This window comes from Bombyx mandarina, chromosome 15 (genome assembly GCF_030267445.1).
Source record: "Bombyx mandarina strain Sakado chromosome 15, ASM3026744v2".
NCBI lineage: Eukaryota > Metazoa > Arthropoda > Insecta > Lepidoptera > Bombycidae > Bombyx > Bombyx mandarina.
Window position 1 is genome coordinate 11,876,121 of NC_143221.1, and position 27,964 is coordinate 11,904,084.

General features: G+C 34.4%; 3 protein-coding genes and 4 non-coding genes across 9 annotated transcripts in view; 1 reads left to right on the forward strand and 6 right to left on the reverse strand.

Moving 5' to 3' along the window:
* The window catches only part of kto (mediator complex subunit kohtalo), a 53,832-nt gene extending 48,934 nt beyond the window's left edge, over window positions 1-4,898 (reverse strand). For both annotated transcript variants that reach the window (XM_089733307.1, XM_089733306.1), the window contains exons 1-8: window positions 4,430-4,898; window positions 3,983-4,142; window positions 3,394-3,585; window positions 2,788-2,901; window positions 1,987-2,088; window positions 1,610-1,790; window positions 691-872; window positions 265-614 (exon numbers count right to left, since the gene is read on the reverse strand). In XM_089733307.1, coding sequence (XP_089589433.1) covers window positions 265-614; window positions 691-872; window positions 1,610-1,790; window positions 1,987-2,088; window positions 2,788-2,901; window positions 3,394-3,585; window positions 3,983-4,142; window positions 4,430-4,618 — 1,470 coding nt within the window. In that variant the 5' untranslated portion in view covers window positions 4,619-4,898. The remainder of the gene's footprint in view (window positions 1-264; window positions 615-690; window positions 873-1,609; window positions 1,791-1,986; window positions 2,089-2,787; window positions 2,902-3,393; window positions 3,586-3,982; window positions 4,143-4,429) is intronic.
* A 1,101-nt stretch (window positions 4,899-5,999) lies between these two features.
* LOC149501488 (peptidyl-prolyl cis-trans isomerase NIMA-interacting 4) lies at window positions 6,000-8,234 on the forward strand. Of its 2 annotated transcripts, XR_016324255.1 has the most exons (3): window positions 6,000-6,255; window positions 6,361-6,849; window positions 7,030-7,261. XR_016324255.1 is itself a non-coding variant. In XM_089733322.1 (2 exons), the coding sequence occupies exons 1-2, from the start codon at window positions 6,168-6,170 to the stop codon at window positions 6,678-6,680; spliced, it is 408 nt and encodes a 135-aa protein (XP_089589448.1). In that variant the 5' UTR covers window positions 6,000-6,167; the 3' UTR covers window positions 6,681-8,234. The 2 variants fall into 2 exon arrangements, 1 of the variants encoding a protein (XP_089589448.1); XM_089733322.1 differs by having other exon boundaries at window positions 6,361-8,234.
* CTL16 (C-type lectin 16) lies at window positions 7,540-23,156 on the reverse strand. The gene is made up of 5 exons (XM_089733321.1): window positions 23,053-23,156; window positions 17,150-17,285; window positions 13,149-13,309; window positions 9,329-9,517; window positions 7,540-8,048 (listed from the first exon to the last, which is right to left on the reverse strand). The coding sequence occupies exons 2-5, from the start codon at window positions 17,280-17,282 to the stop codon at window positions 7,875-7,877; spliced, it is 657 nt and encodes a 218-aa protein (XP_089589447.1). The 5' UTR covers window positions 17,283-17,285; window positions 23,053-23,156; the 3' UTR covers window positions 7,540-7,874.
* TRNAK-UUU (transfer RNA lysine (anticodon UUU)) lies at window positions 14,066-14,138 on the reverse strand. Its single transcript has one exon. It is a non-coding gene; the product is annotated as a tRNA-Lys (tRNA).
* On the reverse strand, window positions 14,673-14,745 carry TRNAK-UUU (transfer RNA lysine (anticodon UUU)). The gene has a single exon. It is a non-coding gene; the product is annotated as a tRNA-Lys (tRNA).
* TRNAK-UUU (transfer RNA lysine (anticodon UUU)) lies at window positions 15,791-15,863 on the reverse strand. The gene has a single exon. It is a non-coding gene; the product is annotated as a tRNA-Lys (tRNA).
* TRNAK-UUU (transfer RNA lysine (anticodon UUU)) lies at window positions 17,485-17,557 on the reverse strand. The gene has a single exon. It is a non-coding gene; the product is annotated as a tRNA-Lys (tRNA).
* Window positions 23,157-27,964: the final 4,808 nt, after the last annotated feature.

Genomic DNA, 27,964 nt, shown 5'->3' on the forward strand with positions numbered 1-27,964 from the left:
ATTTCCTATACAAAACTAATATATGTTTTCCACGGTTAGAAAATGACACGAAATTATATGTTAAAACTTAAACTTCACCATAACACAGTTGTTAAATGTTAAATGTACTATCAGGTACAAAAAGTGGCATTATTTAAAATAACATTTTTGTTCTTTAATTTATTATTCGCAATAAACAATACACGCAAAGAATAATTCAAATTAAATTAATATTCATTATGTTGTTTCATGGATACACTGTATCTGAACTAAAACTTTACCTACCTGCAATATGGTGGCAAGCTGGATGATGACATCTCTATGAAATGAACAATTCAAGATTTCACCGAACCCAACTTGAACTGGGTTCATCGATGCGTTTATTACAGTGTTCACTGTAGTCTTCACGTCACGAGGTGGTGATACACTGTCTTCCTTCCCTTGTACCTCCATAGGTTGCTGTGGGTTTGGGGTTCCGATAGAATGGTTCGGGTTTGGAGTGCCCATTGAATGGTTAGGGTTGGGAGTGCCCTGACTCTGCTCTGCTGGTGTGCCTGAACGCTTTATTTGAGCTATATTAGGTTTTACATCACCGTTACTTTCAGGCGCTGGTGACATTGGCTGAGTGTTTGATTCTGTAACGAATATAAATCGTTAAAAAATTAGTAAAAAATACTCTTCAGTTGCTTTAATCATCAAAATTACACAAACCTGTACTCTTCTCGGCAGGTCTGTTGAATACAGCCGGTTGGTTTAGTGCGCGTAGTGTGGCTTCCGATAGTACTGAGCATATTGCGGCGGCTTTTTTAGCACAAGTGGTAGCCAGTCTCCGCGATAGACCTTCACAGTCCACAAACTCGTTCATGTGCTGTAAGGTCAGGGGGAGAAATAATCTGGCAAAGAAAACAAATTATTGTACAATAAGTAAATAACTTTAAAGAAGTGTATTTGATTCTTTAGTTATGATTTTATTTCAATTACTAGTGACTGGTTTTTTTTTTTTTACTTCCACAGGTAGGCCCCGAGAACTATCTAAAGTTGCAGTTTGTTTACAGTAAACTCATAATTTCTATCTATCTATGATCTACAATGAACATGAGTTCTAAGTCATTGTGGCCTAAAGGATAAGGCTTCCGGTGTACACGTATCGAGCGATGCGACTGTACCGGTGTTCAAATCCCACATGCTGGTGCCAATTATTTCTAATGAAATACGTGCTTACCTCATGTTGATAAATTCACAAAAAATAGAATTTAATAATCACTAACAATTGAGACATAAACTTCAAGACACAAGGTAGGTCACTATTCACATTGTGATGTTTATGAGCTCCAAGTAAACGTTAGGTGGGCTTCAGAGGAGCTCGTTCACACGTCTACGCAATAATATAAAAAAAAACTGTAAATACTCCAAAAAATAAATACTATTTACTGGTGGTAGGACCTCTTGTGAGTCCGCGCGGGTAGGTACCACCGCCCTGCCTATTTCTGCCGTCAAGCAGTAATGCGTTTCGGTTTGAAGTTGTAACTATACTGAGATCTTAGAACTTATATCTCAAGGTACATGGCGCATTTTCGTTGTAGATGTGAGCTCGTCCATCCAGCTAAGCAATAAAAAAAAAATCGCTCACCTTAAAAGTCCATCATCAGGCATCCTTTTATCAAGCAACTCAATAACCCAAGTTAAGAAATCGTGTCTATCAAGGAGCCCTTCATCAAGCAAGTACTTAGCGAGACGACAGCAGTAGTGCCACAATTTGAGCGCCTGTCGCCAATCTGTGCTTTCATTCCCTGGAGTTGACGATCCCATGTCTAAAGAAAAGAAATACTTCAGTTGTTTTTTTTTTGTTTGGTGTCAAAGTGGATCTAATGTTACAGCTTTTGATCATGTTATATTTGTTGATAATTGAAATCGAGACAATTATTTCACATAATGATTTAAATTGCAGTGATGTTGATTTATCACGATAAAAAATTAAAAGTAAAGCATTATTCATAACATGCATACTTGCTGAATTTCCTGGGGAATGTAGGCTGTTTGGAACTGTGGAATTTGGTGTGGAGTTGCCAGGAGCGTTGCCTGATGAGTTATGACTTGGTGTGCCTGGTCCTGGAATATTAGTTTTTATGTACATATTTTACTGGGACTTCACTGATCTTTATAATTTTGTTTCATTAAAATACAGTATTAACAGATACGGTTTTTATTACATTTTTACAGAATATATTGTGATATATATTTTATATAGCTAATTCTGAATCAAATTTTTTTCTTTCTTATGTTATACATGTGTGAGCTGCCCTTGTTGAACTTCATATTTCAATAGTCTATAATTAAAAATTGGTAGCTAAGTCAAATCATCTGTCAAATATTATTCTCCAAATGCAACTTCTTTAAAGTTAGGTACATTTCATAGATGTTGTTGTGCCTTTAACAGTTTCATTAAAATACAAAACTTCCATTTTTATGAGTTTAGAATGATTAATCTCTATATAAGGACAGTGTGATTTTATGTATCTCAAGGGGTCTTCAGTTCAAATTTTATGTTCAAGACAAGAACAATTATGACCCAGACTCTGAATACCAAATATCCTGGAAATTATAATCCAAATATTATGGTGGGTGGCTCATTTACGTTGTGGATGTCTATGGGCTCCAGTAACCACTTAACACCAGGTGGGTTGTGAGCTTGTCCAACCATCTAAGCAATAAAAAAAAAAAAAAACCTGAACCCAGCACACATTACTTAAGTTAATAGCCAATAAATCTACAGAGCAATCAAAAATTTGAGTTAAATAGTAAACAAACCTGATTGTGAAGGAGGCGTTTTATCAGAAATATTACCAGGCACTACACTCTGGTAGTATTCACTAAGTTTTGGTATCTGGTCTTTAAGGAACTTTATTAAAGTAGTAGTCCATTCTGTAAAATAAAGTCTTATTAAGTATCAAGTAGTAACTGACATCAGTGTCTTCAAAGTATAATCATTCATTTCATGACTACTCACAAAAATTTAATATAAAATACAAAAAAAAAAACACACACACAAGAAAATTTGACAACATTGCAACTTGGATCTTGGAGTGTAAAAGACATGGATGATATTGCTATACTATGAGTCATTCTTTGATGTTATACAGAATTGAAGGAAAATTCAAAAGAACAGCAGTTCTCAACTCAAATTGTTGTAGTATCATCATTCAGACTTGAAGTTGAAGAAGAACAAAACTCTTAAGCTTTTAAACAAAACCCATCAAAAAAGCTGCAAATGAGTTTTATTAAATAATAATCCTTTCAGTTTGTTTATCCCAACAAATACTTTCTATAGCAAATTATGCTGCATTTCTTTTTGGTATTGACATTACATGAAGGATTTCTAGATGTTTATGATTTTTTTATAAATAACCAATTTACCTGTAGTGGGATCTGGTAACTGTCTTTTTTTAATCTTAGCTTCTGAAACTGCCACAGTATATGCAGAACTAAGTTTAATGAACCATGCTGCTCTTGGCATGGGAACTTGGTACTCAGTCAGTGTGATAAAAATATCTTCTTTTTTGTTGAAATTAGGAGCTCTTTTTGCAAGTTGAGCTAGAGGTTTGTTTCCTGAAATCAGAGTGTTTATGACAATTTAGTATTAATAGTAATACACTGTTTCATACAAATTCTAACCTTAAAATTATTTGCTGGTAATATAAATCTTATTGTACTTATAATACTTATTAACACCATCATTGTATCACCATTTTCTTATAGAGCAGTCAGTATTAGTTAAAATAGTGAGAAAGTTATTCAGCATTGTAAGTGAAACTTTGTTTTTTTTACCATATACATATACATTGCAAATATTTATGAAACTTACTTTTGTGATGCTTTATTGTGTTAGTTTAAAACAGTTTTTATCAATTGTGGATTGTTGTACTACATTTATTTTAACATTATACCTGTCTTAATACAAATAATGCTTTATACACTAAAATTAATGAAAATTGAATTAGTTTACCTGCAAGATCTTTGAACCATACTTCAATTTGTGGTTTAGTTCTGGCTGTGGCTTGCCAAAAGTTATCTTTTGGGTTTACTTGCTGTCTCTTTCTACCACAGTCAGGTAATGTATTCAACTCTTCTTTCTTTGATAAAATACCAGAGAAAAACTGACCAATCTGTTAATTAAAACATTACAAAACATAAAACATGCTATTGGGACATTGTTTCATTTGGGTATTCCACTGTTTAAGATAGGTTTTACTCAAAACTAACTAGTTACGTTATTGTGGCTATTTACAGACGTTAATTGTAAAGGAAATATCTTGGTGATAACAAATTTGTTTATTAGTTAATTAAAGCCCTAGTATTCCTTGGAATTTGATAAAATTGATTAACAATTCATGATTTCATTCATCAGGTCAATTTAATCATATGAGAATTATTGTTTATATAATGAATTTACCTTGGCTGTAGAATAATTGTAATTCCTAGCAGTTCCAAATTCATCACTCGACTGAGGAGTTGTAGAAAATCCATGTTTTACGTTTGTGGAAGTTAGTTCGTCTTCTTTTTGTCTCGGCTCTTGGGGGTACACGTCCGGAGGTCCAAGTCTCGGCCTTTTCAGCGGACGCTTTTCGTACATAATCCCCATGATCAGAGAACAATCAATCCCGTCTTTTAAAAGCTACTACCATGAAAATGACAACCCATATGTATAATAATTATTCTACTTTAAATTAATCTAATGTGTTCTAAGCTGTTACGGATAGAAAACATATTTGGCTTCAGTACATAGTCGATAGCCGTAATAATTAAGTGTCGTAAAGTAATGCGAGAATTTTGTAAGTAAATTAAAAGAGAAATACACAAATCACAAAACAAACTAGAACAACAATTTCAAAGTGACATTACTTTTGACATTTATAAATAATGACACCAGTGACAAATGGGTCGCACGATTCATTCGTAATTTGAAAGCAAAGGATTCTAATGAGATAATAGCTAAGAAATTAAAAAAAACAAAAACGTTGGTTTTTGCTTTGATACAGCGATGTTACCTATTTCGGTGGATCTAAATATTGGCGCTATTTTGGACATGTTGAATTAATACATCAGGGTTGTTACTCTATACATGGACACAAGTCTAAAATATTTAAAAAATATCTTGTGTAACTTTTATTCTCTATTACTATTAAATCTTTCTACATCAATAAATAAAAAAAATTGTATGTTCATGTCTTTATTTTTCCAAAACGATGAAAGTGGTTAACGAAAGTATTTTGTTTAAACAAAAAATATAATTGCCAGTGATATTTTTATACTTTTCTATTTACCTTATGTTCCAGGGAAAGTGGGTTAAAAATATTTGAAAACAATTTTACCATCATACCGCCCGTCGTTGAAGCAGAATTATCTAAATTGATTGATTTGTCTTACCTAGTACCATTGCATACAGCTCATTTCCTGAAGTGTTTTTTGCTAGTTGCTACTATCCAGCTTTGTAATGAAGCTTCATCCTATAGGTTGTGGCTTAGTCTGGTAGTATCACTGTCTATGAGCAACAGTGACAACTAACCATCGCAGTAACCTCCTATGACTCTCAGACAATAAAATATTTTTGTTAGTGTAAAAGAAGTATGCTAACAGATATTCAGTGTTTTCTTATGACATTGCTTCACACATCCTTACGGATCCATTAGATCCAATAACCCTTGCATTAGACGCCTTCAGCTCTAACACTAGGAGTTGGGACCCCGGCTACCGTACTTAACGAACTCTTTGTCGAGTTCGACGTACAACCTATATTTGGAGGCACTCGAGCAGCTGTTAGCAAACCCCACCTCTCCTGGCTGAACCTCTGCTCGCCCACCTATCCTGGTGAAATTAGAGAGGCCTCCGGGCCACCAGTAATCCCTCATTCATAAAATAATAATAAACATTGCTTCAACTTCACACATCATAATTAAAATCTGTTTTTTAAGGATAGGAGCATATCAGTCTTCTTTCAAAATTAATTTATCTGTGAAGTTGTGATCAACAAATGGATACGCTATTTTATACTTTAATTCCAAACAAAAAGAAGTAAATTTCTTTGAAGAAAATGTAAATGAGGTTAACCACATAAAATCTACATAATCGGCTGTTTTGCCTGCTTGTTTATTTGTCGTTAAATATTTCCGAATTTTAGTGAAAATTTAAACATGCCACCAAAAAAACAACCCGAAAAAGTTGCCAAAGGTGGCGGGAGCGCTAAAGGAAGTGGTGGTAAAACGAGTGGCGATACAAAAGGTTCAGTAAAATCATTACTCTACTCTTAACAAAATGTATCGAAAAATTGATTGTAGGTTGTTCCTGTGAATGTTTTTTTGCTAAATCGTATCCTTTTGAATTTAGAATCTGCAGCAAAGGAGAAAAAAGGTGGGACAGCTGTCAAAGTACGTCACATACTATGTGAAAAGCAATCCAAATGTTTAGAAGCGTTAGAGAAATTAAAAGCCGGGCAAAAGTTTCCTGATGTAGCAGCAGCTTATAGTGAAGACAAGGCAAGGCAAGGTGGAGATCTAGGCTGGATGACCAGAGGTTCAATGGTTGGTCCATTTCAAGATGCTGCATTTGCTTTGCCAATATCATCTGTAACTAATCCAGTTTACACAAACCCGCCAGTTAAAACGAAATTTGGTTATCATATAATTATGGTCGAAGGGAAGAAATGAAAGAAATGTTTTTCGAATTTGAATATTTTTGGGCAATACTTTTGTTGTTTATTATGGAAAGGATATGTAGCCTCCAAGAGCAGTTTGATAAAGATTTAGCTCTGCTCCCTGATGCCCAAACTTCAACACAGTCCTTTGATGATGACATGGAAGATTTCTCTAGCAGAGAGTAAGTTTCCCTTCTATTAATATTCTGAATTTGGTATTTATGTTAAACTACTTAATGATTTTTAGACTTTTCTTTGAAAATTATATTTTTATATGAATGGATATAGCTACAAAATGAAATTATAAATGATTAATTGAGTGTTTAGTAAATATCAAGTTTTAAAATATATACTCTTTCCAGTTATGGTTTGAAGATGAGTTTCCTTCGTTTATATCAAATGATGCATATTACCATATTTCTGGCATTGATATATTTCTGTAACATTTGCATCTGGTACATAATGAGTAGAAATTCATTGCCCAAAAATCTTGGTTACAAATTCAAAGTAACAATACCTTCATAATGTTTAAACATTTTGTAAATATTTATGTGTTAAAAAAAATGCATTTATGAAATAAAAAATTGTTTAATTATTTTATTTATCTGTACTAGGAAATCACGTCATTGAGTGAGCTTGCAGGAGTTAGTATGGCTATCCTTTTTAATTCTGCTGTATAACAAGCACATATTCAGTTTTGGAGTGTGTGATATTAAGACATCAATTTGGTGTTAATATAAGTTTTTAAATAATCACTAAAACACACATTAAATTCGCCTTTAAAAAAAATGAGTGAAATAGCTTATGCTCAGATGACGTACGTAAAATTGAGATATGGAAGATTCCAATTTTTTTGAAAAAAAAAACCACAATTAAAATAAAGCAGTCTTTATTGATACATCTTTGTGTACACTATCAACACTTAGATGTACAAATTAAGCATGCTTCAATATCATTTTATTTACTCATAACTTTTAATTATATTAAATTAACTGTAATAAATATTGAGGTACATTTAAACTATAAAGCTAAAACATTCAGATAGACAAATATAATTCTTTGTTACACTTGATATTTATCAAATTAGCACATTATAAACAAAATCTGGCCATCAGTTTTACATAATATGTAGTACTCGGGTTAATTTTCTTTAATAATTAAATTAAAACTTTTTGGTTATAAAAGTATAAAGTGAAGTCATAGACAGTTAAACTCTTAAGTTAGGATTGGTATATCTGACGTATTTGAGGAGGGCGTCGTTTTCTTCGCAAACGAATGGCTTGCGGTGGTGGCAGGCGACGTCGTGCCAGTGGACACCGTCGTTGTAGAAGTTGTTTAAAATCGCGACGCAGTGCTCAGAGGCGCCTCCTTGTATCAGCTCCTGTTGATGAAGAAATTATACTGGATGGTTCTAAAATTGTTCATTAAAAATAAGATAAACAGTTGTTATATGTATAGGTTGATTTGATAAAAACAAAAATATTCTTGTTTCTTGTTATGTAGACTGCATTTATATCAAAGGTATTAAGCAAAGGTTAAACACTGGGCTACCTGAATAAGGATTAAATATTGAAAAGTTAACGAAGTCTTTATTTAACAAGCCCTTACATACGTTTGGTGTATAATGTTAAACCACTTTATTCATAATGTCTGATTAACTTAAAAAAAAATTTACTGAAAGGACTAAATTTAATGACAATAATAATATAATAATCATACTATAACAGGATTAAAAAAAATTAAATTCGTTGCTAGTTCTGTTTTCTATTTAAATGTGCGTTTTTAAACTACATTCATTATTTACTAAGTTACTAAAGTAAATAATGAATGTAGTTAATAATAAAATGTAGTAAATAATGAAATAGATGAAGATATCCTACTGAATATATAAAAACTTATCTAGCAGTTTTCGTTAACATTTATAATAAAATATAATAATTATACTTTCAAAGTTAATTGTAATTAATACACAGGCAGACAGGACATGACGATATAAATGTTCGTTGTTTTGCCAAACTGGTTTCATGAATGAAGACTGCAAATTTCAAAATCTTGTAAGAAAAAAGTTCCAATTCAAACAATTTGTTAAAACATAGTTATTGTAAATCCTATTGAAGTGTTCGCATACATAGTGTGAGGCCTTGAACGGCTTAGAACCGGATGAGGACGATCCACGCAACCGCAAAGGGTTACGTATTGTTTAATTTGTTCCGCGGGTGTTGCGGCGACGACAACGCGCGGGGAAAGTGTCGCGCAAACACGCGGCACGCACCTCGAATACAGATGAGCTTTTGTACATACAACTTGCCGTTGTTTGTAGAAAGCGGAATGCGACATGCGGGTACGCCCTTCGGCGAATATTTCGCGGGCCCATAAATATTTACGGGTCGCTTTCGTTTTCATGACACCCGTTGCCTCAAGCAGCGGGTTCCTCGTTTGTGACGAATATTACTCAACTGGTTGTTCCATTGTGTTACGTCATTAACATGTACATTTCGTAATGACGTTTCCTTACGTTGAACTCCTCATTAAGAAATTGTACGATGTGTAGTGTATGATTATTTTCAAACTTAATAATTGATTTGTCTTTAAATAATATCTACGGAAATCACATCTTATACAAAAAAAAAGCGATATAATCAACTTAAGGAAGGAACATACCCGGTTATCAGGTTGCGGTTTTCCAATGCCGCCACCTTCGGACCAGTCGTTCTGTTGACGGTTGGTGGTGGGAGCCAACTTCTGCAGCTCAGCAGTCCAGAACCAACCGTTTATTTCGTTAGGTAGTAAGTCAGGTCGGTTGCATCCTTTGAAGTCACAAAGACGGCCCGATGTCCAAATGTACTTTATCTAAAAAAATGCTACGACGGTTAGATTGATTAAAGGAAATTTTCTAATCCACATATTAATTGATCATGTAATAATGCCAAGGATTAATTCCAATGTTGTTCTCAATTCGTTTTCGGTGTAGGCTTAAAGATGAGAGACTCTGCTCTTATAAAATTAACGAATGAAATGATACTGAAAAATTACGGTGTTTTTGTCATTCTGACCACAAAATTATTATCCTGAAATCATCTTTATTCTGAACTAGCTGACCCGGCAGACTTCGTAGTGCCTCAATCGATAAATAAAAGACCTAAACTTTTGTATAAAATAAAATTAAAACAAACAAAAGGAATCCGTCCGACGGGGGACATATCAAAGGGAAAACAAAATTGTTATTTTTATTTAATTCTGAGCATTTTCATATTTATCTACCTTTTAAACCTTCTCTGGACTTCCACAAATAATTCAAGACCAAAATTAGTCAAAACGGTCCAGCCGTTCTCGAGTTTTAGCGAGACTAACGAACAGCAATTCATTTTTATATAGATAGATTAAATCTTAATTGTAGGTATATTAATAGTTTGTATTCTTGTTCGCTCGAGCATGATGCGAAAACTGTTAGAGCGATTTTAATGAAACCATTTATGTTTAACAATTTACGATTAGACATAAAAATTTGCAAAAATTTCATTTCGTATCAATAACGTTAGTGCATTACAACACATTACTTTTTGGTGATTTCCTGTTTGAAGTATATCGTATTTTTTCGACGAACACAATGAGTAAGTATCATTAATTCTAAAAAAGCGAATGTAACCGTGTTCTTAACGAGTATTGTAAAAATATTAACGTGTACACTTAGAATAAGTATGACATGTGATTGATTCTTGGATATTTTATTATTTTAATTAAACGTTTAGGCATAGTGGTGAGAAAAATCTAGAGAACATACCTATTAGTCTAAGTTAAACGTAAACTTTATGTTTTATTATGGTTTTATTAGATGTGAATATAATATAACAACTAGCGTACTAGAATAGGCTTAGCCATTGTAGTATTAACTTGCCTGGCGTTAATACCTATAATAAACCATAAAGCAAATGAAACGTATGTTTATTGTTAGTTATCATTACTAACGGGAGTTCAGGCGAATTCTTGGATATCATCATTGTTTAAATCTTCGATTAATGGTCGATAATGTGTATACAAGTTAGGTAGGCAGCGGTTTGGCTAAGCGGTAGGCAGCGGCTTTTTATTGCTTAGATGGATGGACGAGCTCACAGCCCACCTGGTGTTAAGTGGTTACTGGAGCCCATAGACATCCACAACGTAAATGCGCCACCCACCTTGAGATACAAGTTCTAAGGTCTCAAGTATAGTTACAACGGCTGCCCCACCCTTCAAACCGAAACGCATTACTGCTTCACGGCAGAAATAGGCAGGGTAGTGGTACCCACCCGCGCGGACTCACAAGAGGTCCTACCACCAGTAATTACGCAAATTATAATTTTGAGGGATTCATTTTTATTACACGATGTTTTACTGAAGCTGGCTTTACTGAAGTCCATGGGCGACAGTAACCACTCACCATCAGGTGGGCCGTATGCTATTCTGCCTACAAGGGCAATAAAAAAAATACCTATTTCAGTATGTATTTTCCTACCAGTATTGCAAGTGGACGACCACAGAGGTTGACCAAAGCGCCTGCACATAATATGTTTTAATGTAGGTAATGTCTGGTCATGGTACAAAAACAATACTGTAACTGTGTTTAAAAAGATACCCTACCATGAATATTAACACATAACACAGATTAAACCCGCAGAATTTATTTGGCGTAATTTGCTAGTAGGGCGAATTGCGTATTGTACGCCCGTATGTCCGGTTGTTGCCGCCACGAAATCCCGCGTTTGATGGGTCGAACAGCTGTTCTAATACGATTGGGACTATCTTTAAAGCGTCGTGGCCTAAAGGATAAGACGTCCGGTGCATTCGTGTTGAGCAATGCACCGGTGTTCGAATCCCAGGCGGGTACCAATTTTTCTAATGAAATACGTACTCGACAAATGTTCTCGATTGACTTCCACGGTGAAGGAATAACATCGTGTAATAAAAATCAAACCCTCAAGTTTTAATTTGCGTAATTACTGGTGGAAGGACCTCTTGTGAGTCCGCGCGGGTAGGTACCACCACCCAACCTATTTCTGCCGTGAAGCAGTAATGCGTTTCGGCTTGAAGGGTGGGGCAGCTTGTAACTATACTTGAGACCTTAGAACATATATCTCAAGGTGGGTGGCGCATTTACATTGTAGATGTCTATGGGCTCCAGTAACCACTTAACACCAGGTGGGCTGTGAGCTCGTCCACCCATTTAAGCAATAAGATGTTTACGTGATTCAGAAACCACTAAAAACTGTGAGCTTATCTGTATAATGATGACAGAAAATATATCGCCCTTTTTTGGATCGCAGGTCTTGGATACTGTTACATCCGAGGTATGACTGATGTTACATTTTGCATCATGAATTAGTATATTTTTATTATAGCTTCGCAACGCCTTGAGAAGACTTGACATAAAATAGCGAACAATAAAACTGTCTCTCTTTGTATCGACAGCTAAAAATCGATTCTCCCACGATATGTGAACGTGTCGCAACGGTGAAACTTTAAAAGAAAATCGACAACGCCATTGTTGTCTTCCGAGTATACTTGTGATTAGTAGCACACTTTTAAAATCTAGGAACAATTGACGAATGCTAGAGTAGCCTAATTTATTTATTTTTAACAGTACTTTAACATTATCTAGTGTTCTTTCAAGTTACAATGAAGAATGCTTTGATTTGTTTTAAACCGAAAACTTTCGTAACGATTTAGTTAAAATTCATCATGAAGTGTTACTTTCTATTTCTGTTTGAAGTAGTCTGTTTTCTTGTCACGGTAGTAATGTTTTTTCTGCTTAAACTTATAGACCGAAGATACGCGTGAAGGTTTTACTAATTTTACGGACGCCATGCTGTAATCTAGCCGGTCAAGGATGCTGTTCTAGCATTGTCTCGTATTGTCAAGAGTGTTCCCTTTATATTAGTCATTTTGAGTACGTTTAAAAGACAAGAACAAAAGTAAGTAGGTATGTGCAATACTTGTTTCAGAAGACCTGTATAAAATTGCTTTTTATTGCTGGTCAACAAGCTTACGGCCCACCGACGGTTCAGTGGCTACCTGAGTCCATAGATCTCAAAAAAGTAAATGCCACAATTCATCTTAAGACATGAGCTATTAATCTCAGTTCTATAGTAGAACAGCTGCCTCAAACCGGAACCTACCCGTGCGGGCTCACAAATCGCCTTATCACCAGTAATTACGCAAATTGGATCTATGAATTCCATCATCGGTGAATCACGGTCAATCCGATGCCAAGTTGTAACTGGAACATTATAAACTGAATGCTGTCCACTTTGCGGCATAGGCATTACATATCCAGAATATGCGGCTAACCTCCGCATCAGACCGAAACGCAAAAGTTCTTCGTGATAATAGGTAGAATTGTGATATCGGTTCGACGGTGACTTACAATACCTTACTACGAGGCCTCAAGCGCGATCATAAATTTAAAATTGATGAAGAATTTTATGCGAGACACGAGTATGTTTACCTTGTCCTGGACAATACGCGCTTTGACCCATTCATTTTCATCGCTGGTCTCGAGAGATACTAGGTCCATGCAGCGTTGTCGGCAGTAGTTTCTTGCGCTCAACCAGTCTTCTTCGACGCCGCGGAGCGCTGGGTCCCGCCACGAGAAGAAGTATCCTTTATCTACGACAAAAAAAAACGTTTGTCACGTGTCACATCATAAGGATAAAAAACCAGAGCCACTAAATTTGGATATTTCAAAAACGTGAAAAACGAAAGAGGACGAAAGAATACCAACTTTATTTATTACATCAGATCTAACCTTATTTCGTTCCAATATTGAAACAATTTAAAAAAAGATTTTGTACATAGTTTTGTTTTTAAGGCACTTTCATCTAAATTTTGTTGTCAACGTATTAAATGTACCTAGCTGTTTTTCGTGGCAATAAAATGAAATCGAATACGTAATGTTTTTAAACCCTTAACGGAAATTGACATGTTTTTGTTTGTTACTTAGTTTAAGTATGTTTGTTGACTCGTGTTTTGAGTGAAGCTAATTTTTTTATATTGGGTAGTGATTTTGTGTGCGGCTAGGTACTACTGTCTGTATTTCTTCCGCAAACTATAAAGTTGCAAGAAAAGCACCGAAAATAAAGCAGAAGTCCAGCGCTAATTCTTAAATATTTTATATCGTTGGCCAGTCTGTCATAAGCAACAAGTATCATTTATTTTTCTTGTATGAAAATTTCGTTAAAAACCTATTTACAAGAGTCAAAATGTTGAAACAAAAAACACAGATAGCCGATAGCTACGAGTATTGGTTTGACAACGTCGTTAAGACAGAACGAAGTTGGATACATATTCAAATTATTTATAAAGTTTTATCTGAGGACAGAATTATTATTCTCAGAACATTTCTTTTCGAAGACAAAACATAGCCGCCCGGACAGGGACTTGAACCCTGGACCCTTGGATTAAAAGTCCAATGCTCTACCGACTGAGCTATCCGGGCTCCTGAAGTACAAATGAATTTTAAAAATTGTTTTAATCCAACATTTTTTTAAAACTACTTATTTCCTTCAGTTTTTGGGAGACATAGACATAATTACAGCTACTTTTACGATTTTATCTTGCCTTTATTCTTTTAATTTTGTATTGTATATTCGACGTATGTTATTCCATTAACAAAACCTCGAGAACGTGATTTAAATTTTGTAATTAACACAATACGTTTGAAACAGGTGATTTAATTAAACAATAGTTCCATCGAATGAATTCTGTTTTCATGTGTATCAATTGTGAAGTATAAGTAAGTATATATATATATATATATATCATTTTTTTTTATAATGAAATCGAAAAATCTTTCAAAATATAAATTTTATTCTGTCAATAATATATGTACGAAAATTACCAGGCGACAGCCGTTGAAGTGTTTTAGGTTATGTTTTAGATCAAGGTTCAGGAGACTCATTAGTTCTGTCTGGATTATTTATTACATAATTTGTGTACTCGCGTTAAATGTTTCGTGTACAAAAAATACGGACGCCCGAACAGGGACTTGAACCCTGGACCCTTGGATTAAAAGTCCAATGCTCTACCGACTGAGCTATCCGGGCCACATAAATCTCTAATGAAAAATGTATAATATATTTTAGGGCGTGATTTCAAAATTTAGACCACTGATCGCAGCTTAAGTTTTTTAGTTTGTATCTTTTCTTATATTTCATTAACAATATCAGGAGATGATGATTTTAACTGATGCTTAGTGATCATTTGGAGTCCACAGATAAAAAAACCAACGTAAATATTTCTCCTACTTTGAATTGAATTTTTAGTAGCCCACACTTGAAACTAGAACACATGATTGCTTTACGGCATAAATAGATATGCTTATACCTACCCGTGTGGGCTTGGATGATGGGAAAGTAATATTAGTAGCCCATCGGAGATGGTCTATTCAAGTCTTCTGAGAAATCGTATAGAAACCACCCTCTGGAGGCTACCAAAACATGTTTTGAGCAACTTGATAAAGATTGTCAAACAATACACAAAAACCTTTGTTTCACATTATGCAAATTTGAAAACATAATAATTATTAGTATCACTATCTGATCGTGACAATGAAATTTTAATATGAAAATTAGGTATTAGTTTTCAAAATTACCATACGGGATGCCATGCAGACATTTGATGTATGCGAGGCAATCAATACATTAAAATACGAGCTGTATCATTAATTTTAATCGTAACGTTTTAAAAAAACTATGTTGACTAAATTAATAAAGTATTAAGAAAATCGAATATTTTAATAAATAAAAACGTAAGATGTAGTTTGTTGACCGCTCTACTATTCGTAGAGATAGCTATTATATCGGATCGAAAAACTCCGCCAAAAACATCAGTACATTAACGGCCTTTATAAGGTAAGCTAGGATAAAAAAGTTCCGTCATTCGGACCAATGCTCTACAGACTATAGCTATATCAGCCGCTCTATAGAAGATTACCGTTCTCTAAAAACTAATCACTGACTTGTTACGCATACGAAACCCGAGATAGTACGCAATACGAAATGATATGAAAAGGACCGAAATCAGCATCTGTCTTCCTTTGCTGGAAGCTTTTGTTTTGAATTTTATAATGTCTGTTGCACAAAACATAGCCGCCCGGACAGGGACTTGAACCCTGGACCCTTGGATTAAAAGTCCAATGCTCTACCGACTGAGCTATCCGGGCTCTGTATCATCATGATAAAAAATAGTTAACAAATGTCGGTCACAATTTTGAAACTTGATGCAGTTATTTTTGCCGAACTCATTTTTCTCGTATAATTTATTTAGAACTTAATTTAAAAAAGATCCAAAAAAGTCGTCAATATCCCAAAACGTAGTTAAGTGATAATAATAATAATGTTTCTTATATTAATTAGATTATGCCTTTTTTATTAGTACTGTCATTAAATATCGTGCAGTGTCTGATAAATGCCCTCTTTAAATGTAGTGTACAGTACAATTCAAAGAAATTTTAGTATCCAATCTATCATGGCCCATCTATTGATTCATTTCTTTTTAAAAAGCTCTTTGAATAAGTCCCTTTAATCGTTTCCGATTCAAGACAAGTTGTTCATTAGTCGTAAGTCTTGGTTGTTTCAAAAAACCTCTCTAAAAACACAGCCCTTCATAGATACTTGGCTCACGGGAAGTTACCGTACGAACTAAAAATTCCTTTAACAAACTTATCTTCTTTGCACAGAACAGATTTTATCAGTAAGTATTCCACTCACTTCCCCTGTAAGAACAGGTTGCTCTTATCGCACGGGAACGAGATAAGCGTGGTTGAAGATAGTCCGCATGTTTTACGAGCAGTTTTCGTTTTAAACGAAGACACGAAATATAGCTCCGCATATAGCATTACTTTGTAATTTTAAAAAAACAAACTAGTGATGGTTCTGATAAGACAGCGATTTAGTAGTTCGTCACGAAGAGCGTTATAGCCTATTTTGATATTTAGAAAGGGAGAACTCAACAATCTTGAAATCTGCTAGTAAGACGATATTTTTTTCGTAACTCGTGCCTATCACAATGCAAATACTACTGCGCACAGTGAGATAGGAGATATAAGATTCAGTATGTAATATTGTATAACGCCTGTCATAGTTTACAAACCAGAACATTTGACAACACTCTTTACCACCACTAATTACATAAAAAAAATTAGTTTTCGTTTTTAATACACTTTTTTGTTCTCATTGTGGAAGTTATTCGAAAACACCTGCGAGTTTTTTAACGTTCTCGATAGCGTAAAAGTGACCTCATATTTGTATGGAATGGGATCGTTTGCGTACGTTTGCCGCTAGGGGCGCTGTTCCAACTGCATACAAAATTGGGTTAACTTTTACGCTATCGAGAACGTTAAGAAACTCACACTAAGCACATTGATAGGAACTAACTCACAAAAGAAATGATCTGTCAGATTTAGTACGATAAATGGCACTTTGTTCATAAATTTATTTTAAGACTTACTGTCAGCGTATCTCTCATGGATGTTTCTCTGTACACACAAAGAAGGCACCGGAGGCTCCAGGATGCGTCCATTGGGGAACTGTGCGTGGGCCACCACCGCTAGCGCAGCTAATACGAGTACTGATGTCTTCATGTTCTGTAAAAAAACTTCTGAATGAACAATAGTTTGAAAAAAAAAAACATGCGAATTATAGGACTTAAACATTTAATGGGATAATTGGCAAGAATCGAATTTAAGTCATATATTATAGTTTTAATTAGTAATTATCTAAACTTGGGAATGTTTCTCATGACGGAAATATTAAATTAAGAATTTTTATCAATAAAACATAACTCGCCCGAACAGGGACTTGAACCCTGGACCCTTGGATTAAAAGTCCAATGCTCTACCGACTGAGCTATCCGGGCCACAAAATATTAACGGAAATAGTTGATTGTGCTGTGGTAAAGAAAAATTTAACACCTGTTTTGTTAACATTTTAATTTTATAAAGTAAATAGTCACAAATGTAAATGATGATTTCAACAATGAGCCTTACTGTGTGGTTAGGTAGCCTCAGCATTATACAGTTTCTCAATTTGAATAAAATCTTCGAAAAACATTTCCATATCTCAAAGACACAAATTAAATAATACTAAAAGTAACAGTAGATAACGTTTAACGCATTATTGAGCTAAAAAAAGTCGAAACCCGTAATGAGTTTTTAATATTCTTTACAAAAATTGCAACTTCTTTGTGCGACAGCTACGTTTTTTTTTCTTTATATAGATGGGCGTTTGAGTTCACCTAGGAATCCTGGTATTAAGTGGTACCGGACTCCGGTATGTACCTCACAGTCTGAACGCTTCCTGCTTTGGCACATGAGGTCGAAATCACGATTGCCTTAAGGCTATTAAGGCCTTTGAACCGCATGGGTGCGTGGCCGTAGAACTGGTCAGGATGGTGGTACCTACTTTTCTTCTACCTAATTCTATATAATTCTGATAGAAATTGACCACCCCGCCCATGAAAATCGGCAATAACACAGTTGCGTCCCAGTTTCATGAAACCCTTAAAAAAGGTCTTGGACTAATATAATATATTTAGGGGTTTTCCATGCAAATCGATTAAAAGGATCAAGAGGCCTTGTAACAAAAATAAAACTAATTATTGGTCAACTATACCCAAAATCTTGATACAAATAAAAAATAATTGACTAATTTCCAGCAATATTTAATCGTACTTTTCTGTAAATGTCAATTCACTGTTAAGAGTTCTCATAACTGTTCAATAAGTATGTGGACATTGCCAGTACTAAAGCATCGTCGCTTATTACCATAAACTAGCTCGTGTATTGGTCCACGGACTGCTACTTCAATGAATAAGTGGTTATTGAATGTGTATTTGTATTACCTATTTGTAAATACGAAAAGGCTTGTGTACATGAAAAAAGGAATATGTATTCCACAGCCGTAAGAGAAAGTATGCAGAAATGCGTTATTTGAATATTTGAAATGTTCTATTTTTACGTACCTATAAAAATAATGTTTTTTTTTCACAAATTACGTATAAGTCGAACTTCAGAGTGACTACTACCACGAAGGGGAGATTTTACTCCGAAGGGTTGAGCGTTCGGTAGATCGACCGTCTAAATTAAGTAACTGGGATAAATATATATAGAATCGAATTTGTTGTTCGGAACTAGTATAGGTACTATATGAAAACTTATCTTGAAGATGTTTACTAGCGGTTTTCAGATATCTTTTATTTTACGATAGCTACCGATACATAAAGCAACCGATCCAAAATAATAATAATATCATCGTTACTAATAAAACCTATAACAAACAAAGCCCTAAATTACCTTTCCACATACGAACCCAACTAAAGAATTTAATTATGTTTTTATTTAAATTCTTGATAAGAATCGACAGTCGCCCTTCAAGCTTCGATCTCGACCATGAAATTAAACACCATTGTGTAATCCTAACGTGTTTTACTTGATACAATAGTACGGTACATCTTTCGATAATACTCATAGGAACATTCAATGTTATTCGATAATTGTTATTTATTCTCAGTTAGATTACATTACTATTTGCCACTCAGAGGTTCGACGCGTACAATTTTTCACTGGTGGTAGGACCTCTTGGGAGTCCGCACGGGTAGGTACCACCACCGCGCCTATTTCCACCGTGAAGCAGTAATGCGTTTCGGTTCGAAGGGTGGGGTAGCCGTTGTAACTATACTGAGACCTTAGAACTTATATCTCGAGGTGGGTGGCGCATTTACGTTTTACATGTCTATGGGCTTCAGTAACCACTTAACACCAGGCGGGCTGTGAGTTCGTCCACCCATCTAAGCAATAAAAAAAACAAAAATTATCTTTTCAATTTCCCTCCTGGAGGTCATAGGTATGGTGTGATGTACTTTTTGTAATGGTTCCGAAAACAAACACAAATAGAGAAATCGGAAATCGGTATTACTTGTAATTCCGAAAAAAAAAAAAAACTGCGAAATATGATTTTATGCAGTTTTGTACTTAACTTATTACGTAAATTGACATAGACATAATTTGTTTATCTTAAAATTGTATTTTTTTGTACCCGTAAAGTCAGCGACTATGTGAATGATGAATGAATGTGTGCTCTAAATACTTCTTTGCTGTAAAAGAGCAAAATCTGAATTTCTTACCGGCGACTAAGATTTTATTTGTCTACATAAGATTATTGTGGTGGTAGACATAATTAAAACTGATTTTACGCTTTTATATTGCGTTTTCACTGTCATATTTTCATCTAGATTAGAACTGACCTTGCATCACACGGCTTTTTTTTCATTCACTGCTAATCCACGTACATATTTGTGACGAGGTAAAAAGAATAGTAAAAATGTGCGTCATCTTATGTAGACGCAATACAGGATAATCTTATTCAATTTAAAAGGTAAAATTAATCATTCAGCCTCGTCGGTCGAATGAAATTAAAGAGCAAGGATTCTGGAATGAATTCTAATTAAAAATAGACCGAATTTTGATTAAGTTGGACACTGTAAGTTACGAAAGGACATGTACATGCTGGATCTTGCTTCTGAAACAGTTTACCGGTATTATCAAGAAGACAAAAAAACTCATCAGCACATATTATGCGACTGCTTCGCGAAAAGATATTCAGTCCTCGGAAAGCACTTTCTCTGACGAAGAGAATAAAATCTGTCCAAGCAAAGTAATTTGGTTTATGCTAGACCTGGGTCTGGTTAAGGAAATTTAAAACACTGCTTGATGTTAAAACAATACTACTACACGCATACGTATTGAAGAGCTCATTTTTAGTTGGTAAGTGTTATGGTCAACTCGTTTAAATTTTCTAATGAACTTTCACTCAAACAATAGTGATGTGTTTTTAGTATTATAGCATTGTTATTATAATATATTTATTATTGTTTAAAAAAATAAAAGTTAACTAAAATCGTTTCTGTAATTGAAATATTATCGTAAAACATTATGCAAATGGAGTCTTCACTAGAAAGTAGATTGCTGATACTGTAAACTAATTTAAGATCGACAATTAAATCTTTCATCTTGAATACGTAAATTAAAACATGTGTCTGCTTGTGAAGATATAGTTTACTTAAAGAATAAGTATTGAACAAGATTAAGTTTAGATACTATAATCATACATATGATGCATGTTTTAGAATGACAGAAATAGATAAACGTTTTTTTTTATTAACCTAATTATTCATGAAGAATTTTTAAGAAGAAAAACCTTGTGTTTTCTTTGGATTCAACAGGTTACGATGGTGATTTAAAATAATTTTACGGTATAGCATCGTATTACAATCTACGAAGTTAAGAAATTTCAAAACTGTCTTTGATTATATTATTATATTCAAATGAAATTGAGAGATCTGGTTTTTCTTTTCCATTAACAAAGGAGGGAAAACCATTAAGATCGATAAAACAAGAAGGTCCTAGTTATTTATTTTTGGTAACTAGTTGAACGGGTCCCACCGGTTTTAATTCTCTGAGAATATTGTTATGTAAATTAATGGTGACCAGGAATTTCAAACTGTAAAATCAAAAACTAGCCATACACTCTTCACATACACTAAGTTGCACGGTCATGTAAAAAGGCTAGTTAAGCCGGCCCTTGTACTGAGAAGGGTTCCGTAGGCGGCATGCATGTCGAAGGAAAAAAAGAACGATATCTTTGACAAGAAATACGAGGTATTTGGAAATGTAACAGCCCAAAAATCACGCAACACTACCTTTTCAATTACTAATAATCAAATGAACTGAAAAACTTTTTAAAGCGAGCTATATGATTCTCTACCCTATAAAAATACTCAATGGCAATGGCGACCGAGCAATGGCGGTATAACCATACACACCCGTCAGGACAACCTGTACGGAAGACGCGTCAGAAACCTTGGGGATCAAATACCCCCTAAAATGCTGGTGCAGAAGGCAACGGGAAACCACTGCACTAATTTCCCACGAGAGTCATGATCAGGTCGTATCCGACTGATGCACGACCACGACCACTCTGTCAAAAGTGTACGAATAGGAAGAAGAAGAAAAACTCAAGGATCAATGGCGTATTATATAAGTGTATGTTTCTCACTAAATATGGACCGTCAATCGAATGTCTATTATAAATTAAATGTATAAAATAAAATAAATTAAATTAAACTGTCGTAAATTATTAAACGTCTGAAAGATCATTCAAGTTAAAAAACCACCTTACACGAAATTTGTATATAAAAAGTTTTTTTAAATCGTTACATAAAAAAAAGATATTAACGTAATACATACGCGTTGTGTCAAGAATTTTTGCACGTTTGTAATATTAAAAAGGTCGTGAACTCGTGAACTTAGACAAACGGAATTTGCAGACTTAATGATATGTAGATAGATTATTTTATTGTATATTTTAGCAAAATTCCATTCTGGAATACATTACATTTAATATTAGTATCAGAAATTATTATTATCGTTTTGTAATTCCCTTTTTTTGCCCTAACGGCAAAACATGTCTAAACTACTTATAATAAAAACAATTTGTGTAAATAGCCAATAAATATGTGTTTAAAAATAAGTAAATTAATTAGACGATGGTACAATATTACCTAAATATTTTATTTCACAGCAATGATTTATTTTTTCAACACATTGAAGTCATTTTATTATTTTTAATCGAATTAGGTAGATATTTTAGGCGTGTCCTGTTTTTTGTTTTGATTTTCTAATATAATGTAAGTAATGGGGATTTTAGTTCAAATAATGTTTTTTCTGAACCAATAAAATTAATTGTTAATTTATACTGTTTGCATTCTTTGTAATTTTGCGATCGATCAAAATCACAATTTGTTGTATGGCAATTAAAATCAAATTCCAAATACGGTATGACTTTTAAAAATAACCTAAATAAATCTATTGCCTAAAATGTAAGTATATGAATATCCTTCGATGGAAGGTGAAAGTCGTTTGTCATTCCTTAGTGACGATGACAATTCGATTTTGACTTTCCATGGATGATCCGGGACCGGTCCTGTACTCTTGGAGTAGAAAGCGACCTTGCCTCCTCAAAGGAGTTCATTCATCCCACGACCCAAGACCCTTGGAGCTATGGTCGAGGTTTGTAATCTTATATGACAGATTTATTTATCTAATTAACATGAGAATCAGGTTTTGAACATAATTTCCTTGATTTTATGATTTGCTTTTGTTTTTCACACATTTCTATTTTCGTTCACAATGATTTTTTGTAATTGATTGACAATTTTTTGTACAGAAATATATGAAAATTGGGTGAAGTTTGAAAATTCATGTCTTACCATGAAAAAATTAAAAAAAAAAAAAAAATTGATGTTCTTCTACATTTAAAAGTTAATTCTTTTTCTAATTTAAGATTACGACTTACCGCGTTGTGTGCAAGATCCGGGCTTCCGTCACAAACTGATGCGGCCGGTCTGCAAGCACTTCATTTTATAGTCAGGAAACACCGCGTGTGTACGATCAGATGCGCACCCTTGTGAAGGCATAGGGTGTTCGTAATATTTCTAGAAACTACTTTGATTTTGAAATCATATTTTAACGCACCAAATAAAACCAATAACCAAAGAAATAAGTGAATTTTCATAATAATATTGACTAGCGTTTGTTCATGTCCATAATGTTGGAGATATTTTACTGATGATTTTTGGAAATACATTTTATTTAACTATAATTTGCCGATGTAACCGGACCTTTTTCAAAGATATAAAGGTAACTGGAGTTCATATAATTTCTAGTCAAAGCACATTCTGAAGTGACGAATTTGCGAGATTGCCAAAGGGCCCGTCCAACAAAATGCACGTGACTAACCCGGACCCAAGTAGGTATATTTTCCAAGAAACAACTTTCTTTACATTTATAGGTATATTTGTAGTTTACATAATCGTTAAAGAATTTAAACATGGCTGTGTAAATAATTTTTATTAATTGAAATTAAGCGGTTGCCAGAGCCCGCGGACACCACCTTACTTGCTTACTTAGTGACGTGCTATGTACTGTTTATGTATATAATTTTATATTTATATATATAATTACTATATCCTTTTGTTCTTTCATTTGGCTTATACCTGCAGCCCCTACTTGTTCTGTTGAAACTGAAAACGCCTTCAGGTCACCAGTAATCCTTTCTTCCCAAAAAAATTATATCAGCAAATCGAGTTGAAGTTAGGATCATTCTACTAAGAAGTACGATAGTTATTTTGCGAATTACGTAGTAATACGCATGGATGAAGAGAAAGTAATACTCAATAATAGCCCAACTTAATTATTCTTCTGTTCTCTACTGGTTGTAAATCGTTATTATGAGATATCACGGGTAGGCTCTACAGTAGTCTACAGTACTCTACAGTCTTGCGTATTTCGGCGGCGGGGAGCATACTTTGCGTTCCGCTTTAAATACAAGACTTCGATCTAATTTTGCAAGGTGCGTCACGTTGGACCACTGCCTACCACACAGCATCAGGGGTCTAACCATATAAAGCCATCTATGCATATCCGTCGTTTATCCGAGTTTTATTTTGTCGATTCAGTACATGCCGTAAAGTCATAAAGTCACTCAGTATAAAGTAGTAGATTAGGGATAGGCAGGGATTCACTAGTGACACAAAGTAAAATTTGGAGACAACGATTTTTTTGTATAAGGACGTGAATATTTGATAATTCATATATTGCATAAATGACACCTATTGGCTCATCATACCCGATCTAATGGACCGAATGGTAAACAGTCGATGTCGCCCTAACCACGTCATCACGGATCCTCCCGATACATTAACGGTGCTTTTAGGTACTTCAAGCATCGGTCACCGTCCACCCCGAACCCGTCGCTTGCGACGATGGGCTCGACGAGTAAATTAACCCATAGACACAGCCCACTGAGTTTCTGGCCGGATCTTCTCAGTGGGTCGCGTTTCCGATCAGGTGGTAGATTCCTGCTCTTGCTAGGGCCAGCAACACTCCCGACTTAAGCCCCGTGAGCTCTCCGACTAGCTCGGTGAATCTAGAATAACCCTTAGAGGTTACTAGAATAGGTAGGGAAAAAAAATTGGCTCTTATTTATGACCACGGTATTAATCAAAATATTTAAAAAAAAACAATAAAAGAATTCGAGGTTCGAAGACATTATAACGGTGTTTCTGGACTTGTTTTTATAAAATAGGTTTTCCCATACTATTTACTGTAGATTACATCAACACAAACCACAATAAAGCAACAACGGAATAACTGATAAAACCGGATATATAATGGTTTTTTATGTATATTTTTTCTACCTAATCGTTGGAGCTTAAGGAGCTATTTCAGCTACTTTTGGATGGATAGGTAAACTCATGAGACTAAACCTGATAGAACTTACTGACTCAACTTTTGGTGACCGATGCTTGGAGAGTTTTTTTATGGATCCTTGGAATAGGCGTCGGCACTCAACTGAGATTCCCCTGGCATATTTTATACTAAAATTACAAATGACAGTTAAATTTGAGACTATATAGAAAGAGACCAACGCTAATCAATAGAGCAGAATTCAAATAAGAAATATTTAATAAACATTATGTATATTATGTATTTACCCTTCACTTTTATTTGACCCCTTTTGAAAATATTATCTATTTAATTTGAAGTCGAAATAAAATTTATGCTCATGAAAATAAATGTTGACATAAATAATAATAAATGTATGCGTATCATTTTTTAAAGTATTGAAGGGATTTTATGTGTGTATTTGGAAATGTTCGTTTTTAATACTTATTTTAAAGGAACTCTTCTATATGCTTCGTATTGGCGTCTTTGGAAAAACGTAGTATAGACCCGTTGATATTTTAGTATATATTTATCTAATAATTTCAAAATCTATATACAAAGTCGATATGTGGATCGTTCGTATATATAGGTATATATATATCGTTCCCTACGGCTGTACAGATTACGATGAAATTTTCAGGAAATCTTTGGATTGGCCTAATGGCGGATCCTGTGAAGTTTGCTAGCGATCAGATCAAAATCGAATGAAAGATAAAATGAAAAATATGAATCGGAGCTTCTTGACACACCGCGGATCTCGATATAAACTAAATTGTAATGTTAAATTCGGTCATTAAAAATAAAATGGGAATAAAATTGAATGTCATTTTTCTTTGTTGTATTGACAAGTGAATGAGCTCACGGTCCGCCTGGTGTTAAGTGGATATCGGGCCCATAGACAACATATCGTGATAGTCAGAGGGTAAGATGTGAAACTAGCCGCTCTTATTTCTTACTACCTATTTCTGTCCCAAAACAATCATTTGTTCCGGTGTAAGGGGTATGATAAACCTAATCCAATACTTTTGAGACTTCTTCAACCACTTATCGTAGACAGCGGCGCTCATTTTATGAAGTCTTCGAGTTTCACTAGTAGCTTAGCAGCCGATAACGTACGAACTCATTTGCTCCACTTTTTTATAAGGTTCTACTTTTTCGTATCCCCTACTCAGTGGTATTCCGTTGAAATTAGGTAGAGGTTCTTTTATATTTTTATTTAGTTTCAAACATAAGCGTATATGGGTTAGTTATCTTTCGCCGGAAACCATGCTAATAATAAAGCAGGATTTTTCGTAAACAAGAAGAACACAATCTATTAAAAACTAGCGCTCCACTTCGACGATTGCTGTATCTTTAAAATACATCAATTCTTCGATATTACTCGTGTGGTTTCTATCTCCTGAATTGCCAACGACACGTGCCCCGATTTTCAAACAATCAGATCACGATCTACAGACATACAGATATTTATTTTCTTTATTAGATGTGGGACTACTGCATACATAGCCCATGTTAATCAATAGTTCTCAGAATGAGAAAAAACATTTAAAAAAAACGGCAAATGGCACACAAATTAAATACTAGTCCATTGTATGAAAAGTTACTAAATACTTTATATAAATTGCTTAATCTTATAAAATAAATTCATAAATAAATACATACGACTATTCTGTCTTTAATTTGTATTAATAAAGACTATATCATGCTATGATGTGAACCCGGAAACAATAATGATCATGATAACTTATATTTATTATTGATTTTACATACATAAATTACTATATGTGTTCGTTCGGATCCGCAAGTCCAGAAATGCAGTCGCGGATCAAAAATGTCGTTTTCGTTTTGTAGGTATTAAGACGCGAAAATTTAAAATGTGATGTTTTTATATTTTGGTATTTGAAAATTAATAAATATTAGTGTAAATCTATATAATGATAGCATGCAAATCGTAGAACTAAAACGAATAAAGTATAAGAAGTACCTAAAAGAAGAAATAAAAAAGTTTCCTCCATATGGCACATGACAATGGATAGGTATAACTTGGTGATGTAACCCAAGGGTGGGTCTCTATGCCGTGTGATAAGAGCACATGCTGAGTCGATTTCATATAATGTGGGATAAGGGTAAGAAGAAGAAGGTCAAACGAAAATTATTTTAGGATGTTCAGCTACGGAACGACGGAACACTGCATAGACCACGCACTGGTTTTTGGTGTTCTTCACGTGTAATAGGCTCTTTTCCAGTGTTGTTATCACGAAGCAAGATATAGATTTCAAGATCTAATTAGGTAATTGAAAAAAATTCAAGGCAAATTACCTTGCTCAATATTTTTACGGTAAATATTAGCATTTTATCATTGAGCATGTCAATTATATTTACACAATTAACACAAAATAAACACCCGAGGCGGTCTTTTTTTTGATTAATTATTGTTTTTCCTTTAGGATAGCGATACACCTATTACCTAAATTAATTGCAATGAACAATTGGTTTATCAGCGGTTCCATATGTAGGTAGTTAAAGTCTTGTTCATTGAGAGTTATGCCATAAGTTATTTATCACAAGAACTATCGACAGTGACTTATAGACAGTCTTACGAGATAACCATTTTGGGCGTCTTGTCCTTTAAGCCTTGACGTCTTTAAATGTCCATATAATATTTAGAGAACGCTGTGCTCCATTCTCCAGTGCCTTCCTTGGTCGTCTTTTACGAGACCAACCGAGAAAGTTGGGTTATGCGACGATAACACACAATTAAACACCGTGAATGTTTTGGGTAACGATAATAGCTCCGAGTCCGGTTGCCTATTATGGAAAATGTGGTTGTGATATATATACCTAGTTTCGAAGCGGTGACCCTAAAATTATATGTTGCCCTTGTACCGACGAACCACGAATATATTTCTTGCATCACTATGCGACAGGTTTTGAATGTTTAGGGAAACGTTATTGTGAGGGTGACGTACGACCGGCGGAAG